The sequence below is a fragment of the Pseudorasbora parva genome, chromosome 14 (genome assembly GCF_024679245.1).
Source record: "Pseudorasbora parva isolate DD20220531a chromosome 14, ASM2467924v1, whole genome shotgun sequence".
NCBI lineage: Eukaryota > Metazoa > Chordata > Actinopteri > Cypriniformes > Gobionidae > Pseudorasbora > Pseudorasbora parva.
Window position 1 is genome coordinate 17,174,856 of NC_090185.1, and position 12,628 is coordinate 17,187,483.

Sequence of the window (12,628 nt, forward strand, 5' to 3'; positions counted from 1 at the left end):
CTAGTTTACTTTGCTTTCGTTTTTATTTGGTTTGAAACTGGAATGCATTCACATATCAGACTGATTTGTAAACCGTTTAAGTTGTCTCATTTGTTTTGGGGGATGATGGAAGATTTGAAGACGTTGAAAAAATAAATAAACTGACATAATTTGTTTTTCATTGAATGAGGAATCTGTAGGATATATCTTTATTTTTCAAATAAACTTTTTTTCTGTGACAACAGACATTTCTGTGTAGATATACATGTGTACTCCACAGCAACATAATATATACATTCATGTATCACATGACATTCGGACTCCACGGTGCCCCGGCGTGGATTAACATCGGCTTTTGACTGTGAATTCAGTCTTTAACCAAATAATGGTTACAATTATAATGCTTTAACCTCATTATCTGCAGGCCTCTGTTTTAAAGAGATAGTTCACCTAAAAATAAAAATTACCCTATGCTTTACTCACCCTGTGTGTATATGTCATTGTCATTTCAGACGAATAAAAGAGTTATGATAAAAAAAAAAGTCCTGGCTAATCCAAGCTTTATAATGGCAGCCCAAAAGTTTAATCCGAAAAAAGTGCATCCATCCATTATAAAAGTGCTTCACACGGCTCCGGGGGGGTTAATAAAGGCCTTCTGAAATGAACCGATGTGTTTGTGTAAGAAAATGATCCATATTTATGACATAAAAATATTTGAGTTTACCGTAACACCTCTCGTCATCGTTGTGCCAGTTATTCTTTTTCCGCAAGTTTAATACGGAAGGTGGTCTGTCGGAGGCTAGATATTTTACTTTATCCATATAAATATGGATATTTTTCATACACAAACGCATCAATTCATTTCAGAAGGCCTTTATTAACCCCCTGGAGGTGAGTGGAGCACTTTTATAATGGATGGATGCGCTTCCCTGGCATTTTAAAGCTTGGATTAGCCAGGACATTTTTTAATATAACTCTGATGTATTCGTCTGAAAGAAGAATGGCATATACACCTAGGACAGCTTGAGGGTGAGTAACTCGTGGGGTGATTTACATGTTTGGGTGAACTAATTCTTTAAGTCCTCAGCACACAAACACATGGTTTTAGAAGCCGCAAATGTGGGCTTGTGCCTAGTACCTCTGACAAGGGCTCAAGGTATTAACAATGTCAATAAAGAACGGACACACCTGAAAAAACAGCGCAAGTCATACAGTTCTAAAAAAGCACAAACGTTATAGCAGAAATGTGCTTTTCACCCGATTAAACTAGGAACTGCCACTGGATAGCAGAGCACATGCCTATTCTGACTCGCGGAGCGATCCCAGATCCGGCCCACATCCGGTGCGTGTAGAATCCAGTAGGCAGTTCGTAGTTCGATCCGGGCCGACACCATGTTGCTTTGCTACATAAAATGCTTTGAAACTTGGCATGTCCCAAATACACATTTAAATAGCCAAATTTCATGGCAAAATTACAACAGTCTATGTAATACTTCAGAACGTATAACTTCACATCATGAAGGGTCAAGTTTTAAGGCTTTGTTACCGTGTGTAACGTTAAACGCGTTCGTGTGCTATTTAATTATTACAAGTTTCACCAAAAGCTAAATGCGAGGCTGGATTAAGCTATAACAACTGAACTGCACACAACTTTACCGTTTCGATGGAGTGCGAAAGATGAAATTACGTTATTCTAGCAAATGAAGCGTTTCAAAAAACGGCACGTTTTTATTCTAATGATAGCAGTTGATTTAGACTTAAGACTAGTGCTCTTAAAATTTCTTTGTGTATAATGTTTTGACATTGACAAGTATGTTACAATATATATTAAAGTATTATATATGAAAATGCCCTGTTTGTTGAGTAATATTATACTTTAAAAGTTCATGAAGACAATCTGATGGCACGCTTTAACAAAGAAAAACGAAGACGTTTCCATGAAGAAAAAACTCTGAGCCGTTTTATTATCTTCAAAAATGTCGTTTCACCACCTCTTCCAGTTTATTAACCCATCTGTTATTTTGGCATTACTTTTTTTATGCACTTTCAGAATGATTTATATACTTGGATTTTTATCATATGTTTGGCTTTTCTTTTGTGAAATTTTGTTGAAATCTAAGTTTGAATCATTTTGAAATTGTATGGCAAAGAAATCTACGTTTTGGGTTTTTTTTGTGAATTTTTCACAGATTTACAGTTTTACAAAAGGCTGAAATAAATACTTAAATTAAACAAACTAATCAAAAACTGACAATCTATGTTAAGTTTACCTGATAAACCTCCCCATAACCTGAATGTCTGAAGATTTTTGATAATCTGCGCAAATTATACCTAAAAAGAAAACGTCTCGCACCCGGGCGGATATAACGAATACCCATAAATCCTATTTCCCTCAGATATGCGTGTAACTAAATGTGATTTTAATCTCGGTTTTAAATATCAAATTGGTTGCCACATTCTGAGGCTCATTTCCGGCTCGAAAGACACAATAATACGCATTTCATAAATGTAATTGTCCGTTTTCCCTTTCAAATCCATATTTACAGGGGGAGTTTGTGGTTGGGTTTGCCCTGAGGCAAGGAAAAGTGTGTGTATGTTGTGTTTTCCCACTTGGGAGAATCTCCGCAAGAGCGTTTGTGTGTGTTGAGTTGTCCAGAATCAGGATCCTACTCGAAACGCTCGTAGTGTCTCGTCTGCCTGACGCGTGGGACCATGTCCTTTAACAACCTGATGGAAGGAAGAGGAAGAAAAGTGTAAGTACACTCATTTTCATGTCGGACCTGAAAGAAAACAGGAGGTTTAGAGGTCAGATCCATGCTGTATCCTCTTGAGAATCAGAAAAAAAAAACCTTATTGTGAATTGAATTGTGAATTTTGTTTTCAGTTTTTTGTTATTTTATTCATATGTTATGCTGTGTCCTCTGTAGAGGGCACCAGGACTCAATTAAAAATGAATAAAAAGACATGAATAGGCAAAAACAAAGTTTTAACAAAGTTGATTCATCTAAAAACATTTTCACATGAACAAAAAAACAAACATGCTATCTACAAAAATATCATTTAAACACATTTTCGATTTAATAGTTGGATTTTTTTTAGTAAAATTGTTTCAATTTGTGCACGTTCAAAGTGATCCATCCAACCATTTTCTATCATATGTTTGGCTTTTCTATTGTGAACTTTGATTGAAATCTCCGTTTGGATGTAAAAATTAGTGCTTGACTTTTAAAAACTAGAATGTAAAAAATAGTGCCGCAAAATTTAGCGCGTTAACATATGCAATACATTTTTCAGTTTAACTTGTTAAAAATATTTAACGAAATTAACGCAGCATCCGTTTTTTGCCACCCAGCTCTTATTCATGCAAATTCTTTTAAACCATTCAAATGGGACAAGACGAGAACGTGCTGTCTGTGAATGTCCTGACTATGTGACACACACACACACACACACACAAAAAGATGCGTGCCAGTATTGAATATACAGAATATAGAATATACTGTTTTTGTTATTTGCAGAGTACTTGTGGAATTTTACAATATAAAATTATTAAATAATTTAAAAAATGATAATAATAATTAATTGCAATTTTTTTCTGAAATCAATTGACAGCACTAAAAAAGTATTTTTTCTGCAACTGATTTGTAACATTTAAATCCTGTTAATTCTAAATATTTTGACCTCAATACATGATCTTAAATTTTATTTTTATGTATTTGAATTGCATATAAAATGTACCCTTCGTTTGTATGGAAGGATATTGCGGACAATTTTCAAAAGGAATTGCAAATTGTATTTGCAATTGCGTTTTCAATTTGTGGACGCTTAAAATGTGACATAATCTAAACGCAATTGCAAATCGCGCATTTCCGTTGGCATTTCCGTTTACGCGAACGCACAAGAACCGCCGTTTTGAAATAGTAATAGAAAATCACCTATTTGCTATTTCATTTCCTCCGTGTCCTGCAACAACCTGCACAAAATTCAAATGGAATCGCAATCTGCTTTGCGTTTGCATTTCCGATGTCTAACGCATCTGTCAATCATTCTCGAGGGTGGGGTTTACTGATGTAGTCTGCCACGCCCTCAAGTGGTTAAAAACAAAGCACTTTTTCATCATTATTCATTCCAATCAAGAAAATATGGAGAAATATACAATAAATGTGTCTATTTTGCAACAACAACAAAAAAGTCATAAAATAATATATACATACATACACAATCATACAATCTTTTTTTTAGGGGAAACGTGGAGGTGTTTGGTCGCTTTTAACTTGATCTCTGTTTGGTACCATAGTGAATGAACTGGGCTTAGTGGAGAAAGCTAAGTGCTGTCAAAATGTCACCGCACGTCAGAGAGATTAAGTGACGCACTCAGACGAGAGAGGTATGTATCAACTCGGCTTAGTTAAGGGAATAACAGTTTAATATGAAAAAGCGGTGGAGTATCCCCTTAAACTTAACTCTGCATTTTTTGCAAGTTACAATAAACTGTAAATAGAGCACTATGTATTGGCATAGTAGGCCACGATGACGAGGCTAAACTCAGTCTCTCGACTTCATAACCTCTCAAGGACGATCCTGTCACGTCAAACTAAATGACCTCAGCTTAACTCTGCAACACTGTGTGCTTCTGGGAAAGGAGAGACACACAGCAGGTGGAATTTTACAGCTTATAGATTTACATTTACACTTCAGGTTCTGTCAACAAGTCTCCATTTTCAGTGGGAAACGTTCCAGATGATGTGACTGTTGAGCTTTGCTACAATTCCCCGAATGTTTGATGTATGGGCACGCTCTTAGTTTCTGTTACAAACGCTAATTACAGGCTGGTGATGTTATAATCATTGCTTGAAATCACGCAAGCGAGCATCATGTGCTCTTTAACCAACAAAATGCTACATAATTAGCGGCTACAGTTTATTTACAGTTGCACCAAAGACAAACAGTCACGCCTGAAAACACTTAAGTGTACGAGTACATTTGCATTAATGTCATGGTGTATAATTATACACTATTTATTAAATAACATGTTGAATTGTTTTACTTTTGATTTTTGTTTTCATTCTAACTTTAGTTAAAGTTTGAGTTAGTTTGTTGTAGTTTTTAGCTCAACTAAACTTACTAAAACTGAAATCGTATTTAATTTATTTATTTACACGCCCTGTCCACATGGAGACACGTTTAGCTCTATATGTAAACATTTTGTAATGTATTGGTGTATCGTCCAGACGTATCAAACATTTTGGGAGCCTGAAACTGTTTTTTTTTTTTTTTTTTTACCGGGTCCCAGAGTGGATAAATCTGAATAAATCCAACAAAATATTTTTTCTGTGCTTTTAACGTTCTAGCTGTGGATATCATACTAATACATAACTCTGATATTCTTTAATATTGAGTACGGTTTTTAAAACTATATTGTTATCTTTTATAGCTATCGTCCTTGGTGTGAACGGGCCTTAAGTGTATGTTTACATGTCAAGTTTTTCCTTTGCGTTTTTCACAGACAGGAGACAAAATTGTGAAAACGGACGTGAAAATGACTAAAAATGGTGTATAATTCATGCCAGGCCAGTAGATGGCGATGTCACTTTGTAAAGAAAGATTACTCGCCCATAAACTGCAAACGGTCCCCCAAAACGGTTATTTTGCAAATAAGCCAAAACGCATAATTTTTTTCTCCGTTTTTAGTTGAAAGCGGTGTGTAAATGCCCCCATTTCACTGATTTTAACAGTTTTCTTATCCTGAGTGACTTTTCAGTAAACACACAGAAAAGCTTTTCATTCGCGTTTTTCGTGTACAGGTGATAACATTGTCAAAAACGATCCCCCTTCACACGGATCCACAAAAATGACTAAAACTGCCGTATAATTCATGCCAGGCCAGTAGATGGCGATGTCACTTTGTAAAGAAACACTACTCGCCATTAAACTGCAAACATAATGTGAATGATGTCACCGTTTTCACAAATTGGTGTTTTTGTAGTTTACACAGAGACAAACCGTTTTCAAAAACTTGCACTTTGAAACCAAAATGAAAATTTTCGGGCCCCGAAAGCTGTTGTTTTGCAAATAAAAAGCCAAAACGCATATTTTTTCAGTTTTTTGTTGAAAACGGTGCGTAAAAGGCACCCATCTCACTGATTTCAGCTGTTTTCTTATCCTGAGTGACTTTTCTAAACAATCGGAAAAGGTTTTCCTTTGCGTTTTTCACGTACAGGCGACAACATTGTCAAAAACTTCACACAATTCACAAAAATGACAAAAAAATGCCATATAATTCATGCCAGGCCAGTAGATGGCGATGTCACTTTGTAAAAAAAAAAAACACTACGTGCCTATAGATTGAACACTTAAAATACGCATGATGTCACCATTTTCACAAATTAATTTACACAGAGACGATAACGGTATCGTTTTCAAAACTTCAAAATGTAACTTCAGCCCCCCCGAAATGCCGTTGTCGTGTAAATGAACTGCCAAAACGCATAACATGTTTTTAGTTGAAAACTATGTCATGTAAATGGTCCCTATTTCACTGATTTGAGCTGTTTTAGCTGATTTTAGGATGAATCTCTTAAGTGTAACACAACATTGATCTTTTAACTTTAAATGTTAAAGTAACATTTATTTAGTTCACCTTAAAATGTCATATTTGAGTTGGGACTCTTACTTGACTCCATAGGCGAGAATGATCAGTCCGATCAGAACCCCCATGGTCCCGTCCAGGTACCAGACACTAGGTTCGTGTTTGAACACCTCGGCACTGATTAGGATGGAGAATCCCATGACCCCTCCAACTAGGGAGTTAAAACCTGAAAATACATGTAAAAATATCAGAAAGAGCAGCATGAACATTTTGCTAAACTTCTACTTTTGTGTTCCACAAGAAAAAGAAAGTCATATGGGTTTGGAAGCATGAATAAATTGACCATGTTGTTTTTTGTTGCTGTTTTTTTAAAAGCAAAATTTGCAATTAAACAAAAATGATTCTTCATCTTTACAGATTATAAATCTTCTTGACATTGTGTTCCAAGATAATCAGTCATTTATGTGATAAATAGCTGGTAGTCCTGGATGTTTGGACAGCTGGTGAATTTCACATGAGTTTATCTCATTTTTCCGTACGATTGTTCCACGATGGGTGTGTGTTTGTGCTACTGAGACATTGGTGTACATAGAAGAGTGTTGGTTGACATTAGCAATTACTGGAACTGCGTCATTAAAGAATCCTAATTATACATGTACAAATACTGGGTTAAAACCTTATTTTAAGGTGTCTGTGTTACAGTGTAATTCTACATTTAAGTGCAGAGTAATAATGATTAACTACGTGTACTTACTCCAGGGTGAGGGATAGGGGTTGGTTTAAGGTTAGTTGCATAATTTATAATTATTATTATTACAGTGACAACATGTAATATACACCAAGGACACGCTAAAATAAAGTGTATCACTTTATTACCAAATATTGAACACTATTTTCTCCATTTAAAGTAAAAATATAAATATATTCTTTAAATTTTTTCTAAACAGATTATTGTACTATGTTTTACAAGAACATTTTCTACTTTAAAATATCACATTTAAATTAATGTGTTTGTAATTATTTGTGGAAATCACGCAATTTCTGAGGGACAAGAGCTTCAAAGTAAATGTCTAAGTGTGTCTAATTTCAAATACAAAAATTACATATTTTGGTCAGATAGAAAAGTAATAGCACACCTCTTCTCAACGGGCCATGTGATTTAAATTTTAACCGTGTGTGTGTGTGTGTGTGTGTACGTATACATGAACACGTCCATCTGTGCATATATATATCTGTCTCTGCATTCCCGTCCATCTGCTCATCTGTCTATCTACACGTCTGTCGCATTTTCTTTTTCAGGGTTTTATTTTTCAAACAAAAATGCCATAAACTGCCATAAAAGAAGCCCATGCGATTGTCTGAAGTCATAAAAACATATCTGTTGTCATCTTTCCACCTTTTAAAATATGAAAAAAAGCATTCCACTAAACATCTGTTTAAAAAAAGATTTGGTGTTAAGTGCAAACGTATATCTATTTAAGGTAAAATTCTGTGGGATTTGATCAAATTCGTTTTTTAAGCCAATATAGTCGCATGTAAAATCCTGCTCCTTCCATCTGGTCAGAAGTTAAAAAGGGGAGGAGCTGAGGTGAAATAAGAACAGACACGTTGCCACGGCACTGTGAATAATAAATCAGGCTGGCCATCACCACGGTAACCCGGTTGGGTTTCCGGGGAAACGTACCATCAGTGATGAGGGCCCTGCTGGTGAGGACTTTCCCCAGCATGAACTTACAGACGGACAGAATGGTGCACACCACCCCACTGATAACCGATACGCTGTACAGGAAGTCATCCTGGAGAAAGGGAAAGAGAGACATTATCATAATGAGCGAAATATGACGTTCAAGGGTCAAGTGCACGTCAAGTTGTATTTAAACTGCAATTTATATGCCACACACAGAGGGAATCGAGGGCTGCGTTTAGAATGGCACATAAGTGTACCGCTTACTAGAAACTGAAATACTCTCACCTAAAGGATTAAAAGGAACACCATACTAATACTGTGTTAGACCCCTTTCACCTTCACAACTGCCTTAATTCTACGTAGCATTGATTCAACAAGGTGCTGAAAGCATTCTTTAGAAATGTTGGCCCATATTGATAGGATTGCATCTTGCAGTTGATGGAGATTTGTGGGATGCACATCCAGGGCACGAAGCTCCCGTTCCACCACATCCCAAAGATGCTCTATTGGGTTGAGATCTGGTGACTGTGGGGGACATTTTAGTACAGTGAACTCATTGTCATGTTCAAGAAACCAATTTGAAATGATTTGAGCTTCGTGACATGGTGCATTATCCTGCTGAAAGTAGCCATCAGAGGATGGGTACATGGTGGTCATAAAGGGATAGACATGGTCAGAAACCATGTCCTTTAGGTGAGTGTATATACTGCGTATTATTTCCAAAATGGGTAACGGGAAACATTTAAAATTGTAGTATGCTCACAATTTCATTATAGTACATGATCTATATAGCAGCATTATTTATAACATTATATAAAAATGTCAATTCTGACAACAATGTAGCATACTACAGTTTGAAGTTAGCCTAGAAATCTAGACGCACCCTAGCGGCAGCAAATCTAATCTGGCCGCGAGTGTCGTCTAGCAACTCTCAATACCCTTCTGAGCTGTAATCGCCTAACTCTTGCCGGGCCAATCACATCGTGTATAGAGTCGGTGGGAGGGGCCATAATACCGACGGCTGAGTTGCGTTTGCGTGCTTCTAGTAAACTCAGAAACTGGAACGACGGTCTTTCGAATCAGCTTTGACCGCGACTCTGGAAGACTTGGAGATAAGCTTTTCTCTGAGAAAAGAACAAAGAGCGGCACTGAAGTCATTCTTAAAAAGGGAAGATGTGTTCTGAGTTTTGCCGACCGGATACGGCGAATGTTTAATCTATCAACTAGCTCTGCTTCACCTTCGTTGCTCTGTTTGGTTGTAGCGCTATCTAATTACGAGCATGTCATGCAGAGGGAGTTTGAAAGACAACCGTTTATCCCGCCCCTCGGATTGAGCCCTGTCTATGGTGAGTTTCCAGACCAAACATCTTGATGTGGGTCTGGCTTGTCAGGCTAGTTTGAAGTATTTCTTACTGCATAACTGCAGTATATACTGTATAGTATGCAGTGTGTACTATTCTACCGGAATGGAAGTGTAAAACGGTGTGTAACTGTAAGTAGTATGCTAGTATTCTAAACATAGCAAAGGGTGTAGGCTATGTTCAGAATATACTGTTTGATTAAAGACAGTATGCAACAGTAAACACTTGTAGCATTAGCATACTAAATTGTTACTATTCCATACATACAAAAATTGCATACTGGGCACTTGCTAAAGTAAACATGCACAGTAATGAGTTTTTTGTGACAATAATATAGTGTGCTACTGTTTGAAATGTCTGTAACTGCATGCTATTTTAGTAAACTGTAGGATAAACGTACCTATTAAGCACGCCAACGTCTACATTGAGACATTTTAGTGCATAGGGTATTGGTTTCAGTACAATAAGTTATGTGAAAATAAAATATTAATCTCTCAAACAATAATATTTTATTTTATTTTAAACGACAAAAGCATTTCAATTAAGCTGTACATTATTAAATGCAAAAAGTCTGGCTGTGCTTGATGGGTACAAGTTTGTACCCTTTACACACACCTGTTCCCATTAAGCTCACAACGTGTTTTATTGAAAATTCTTGGTGGGCTTTTAAAAACATTTTTATTTTTTATTTTTTACAATTTTATAAAGATTAACTTGAAGTGACAACCATCAGTTAATGTTTTAAAGTGTGTTTATGAAGTATTTATTTACATAGACATTCATGTGGATGAGTTTAAAGGGAGCACACTGATCTTTATTGGAACAGCAAAAAAATAAAATAATAATAATTAATACATTTTATTAAATTAAATTTAAAAGGACAATTTTGCTAAATAAGTAATCTAGGTCATGTATCAAGTTCATACATATTTGAATATGAACAGCTATTATAGAAAATATCTTTATACATTTTCTTATTAATCTTTTTCTTAATCTTTTACATTTTCTTATTAAATTTCTTAAAATAATATAAGGTCTTTAAAAATGACAGATGTGTAAAACCACAGAACATCAATAAACTGCAAGTTTATAATGTAATGGATTTAAAAGTGCAAGCCAGTAATGCATGTGAAGTAATATATGAGTTTAGCACACAATCTTAGGCCCTGTCCACACGAAGCCAGCGCTTTCCCAATCCGATCTTTTGTTTTCCTCGTTTCAAGAAATATCTGCGTCCACACGAGATTACAAAAACTGACTAAAAACAATGTAGTTTGCATGCCAGGCCAGTGTGTGGCGCTGTAATTCTGCCACAGAAATACAATAAAAACGGAGATGAAGAGTTGTGGCTAGCAGGGGTATAGCAGTGGTCGGAGGTGAGCCAAAATCTCACAATAAAATAACAATAAATACATTTGCTACTTAACAGATGTGTTTTACCAATGCCTACACCTACCCCAATCCAAAACATACCCTTACAGGTATGCAGATACGGTCATTAAATGACGCGATATTGATGTGCGCATGCCCAGTGCCCGTAGTTGTATCCCTTACCTCTTTCACCGTGCTGGACGTAGTGTGATGACATCACCGTTTCAGAAAATATACAGATTCGCTGTACACACGAAAACGGAAGATGATCGTTTTCAGATTTATCCGCTTTGAGACCCAGTTTCGAAAAATATCGGATGCATGCTTCTGAAACGCCGGATCCGTGTGGACGAAGCGCTGATACGGTACAAAATTTATACGTATACAGCTAAACACGTCTCCGTGTGGACGGGGCCCTACACAGCTAGTAAGCTAACTGTTCTGTAGCAACTGCGCTATATTTAGCTAAAACTATCTTTTAAATCGAACTGTAATTATTTCTCACATCTAGGTTAAAGGTTATAATATGCAAAAGTCTAAACATTAATCTTTTAATTTTGCAGTAAGAAGTTATACTTCTCCAAAATAAAGGTTTAAAATGCACATTTTTCACCTCTTCTGGTGAAAGTTTTCAGACAGCGTTCAAAATGGCCGCCATACAATGTGAACATGTGTATACCCATATCTCAGAGTCTAATGGGCTGATTAGCTTGAAATTACAGGAGATTTATGGTAACAAACACGTCAATCAGTGAAGACATAAAATAGGATGATACATTTATTTTTATAATCTGAGCTCAACGATATGCTTAATGGCTATTTGAGCTTACGGTATGTTCACCATAGGAAGCATACCTTAAACATACCGAACATAGAAAAAGTTTTGGGCTATGTTCCATATATATAGTACTGTTACTGTTTTTTTTTATTTAAAAACAGTATGCAGTATACAACAGTAAACAAACTGTAGCATACTAAATTGACTATACTCGCATATAAAAACTGCTTACTGTTCACTTGCTGCAGTAAACATGCAAAGTACGTTTTTTTGACTCATGTAGTGTACTACAGTTTGAAATGTATGTCACCTCATATTCAGTTTCAGTAAATAGCATACTGCGCAGTAAGGAGTATTCTGACATAAACATAGCAGAAGTTGTGGGCTATGTTCCGAATATAATACTTGACTGTTTGTTTCTTATTTAAAAACAGTATGCAACAGTAAACATTTCAAACTGTAGCATACTAAAAAGTTGCCACATTTTCATGCATACAAAAATGTGTATACTACAATACTTTTGTAATGTTTTCTATTAAAAAACAGTAACATACTAAATTATTGTCTCCAGATATGCATACAAAAATGTGTAGTTCAGTATTTCAGTACATACTGCACAGTGTGCAGTAAATGGTATGCTAGTTTCAAATCTGGATATTCCGTGCATGCAAGTAATTGTAGTATGCATACTGCAAAGTGAGGAGCACCTATGGATATGTTAGAGAGAAAGCAATATGAATGGAAATACGGAGCGCAGAGAGACAATGAAAGGATGCAAAATGAAGATGAATAGAGCCTGAGCAGAATCATTAAAATTACGCGCTGGCCTTGCAGACATGAAAAAAATGCATCACTGCAAGGTT

General features: G+C 36.0%; 1 protein-coding gene across 2 annotated transcripts in view; it reads right to left on the reverse strand.

Moving 5' to 3' along the window:
* Positions 1 to 2,188: 2,188 nt before the first annotated feature.
* The window catches only part of tmem163b (transmembrane protein 163b), a 43,192-nt gene continuing 32,752 nt past the window's right edge, over positions 2,189 to 12,628 (reverse strand). For both annotated transcript variants that reach the window (XM_067415696.1, XM_067415697.1), the window contains exons 6-8: positions 8,253 to 8,364; positions 6,653 to 6,794; positions 2,189 to 2,706 (exon numbers count right to left, since the gene is read on the reverse strand). In XM_067415696.1, the coding sequence (XP_067271797.1) occupies positions 2,646 to 2,706; positions 6,653 to 6,794; positions 8,253 to 8,364 (315 nt within the window). In that variant the 3' untranslated portion in view covers positions 2,189 to 2,645. The remainder of the gene's footprint in view (positions 2,707 to 6,652; positions 6,795 to 8,252; positions 8,365 to 12,628) is intronic.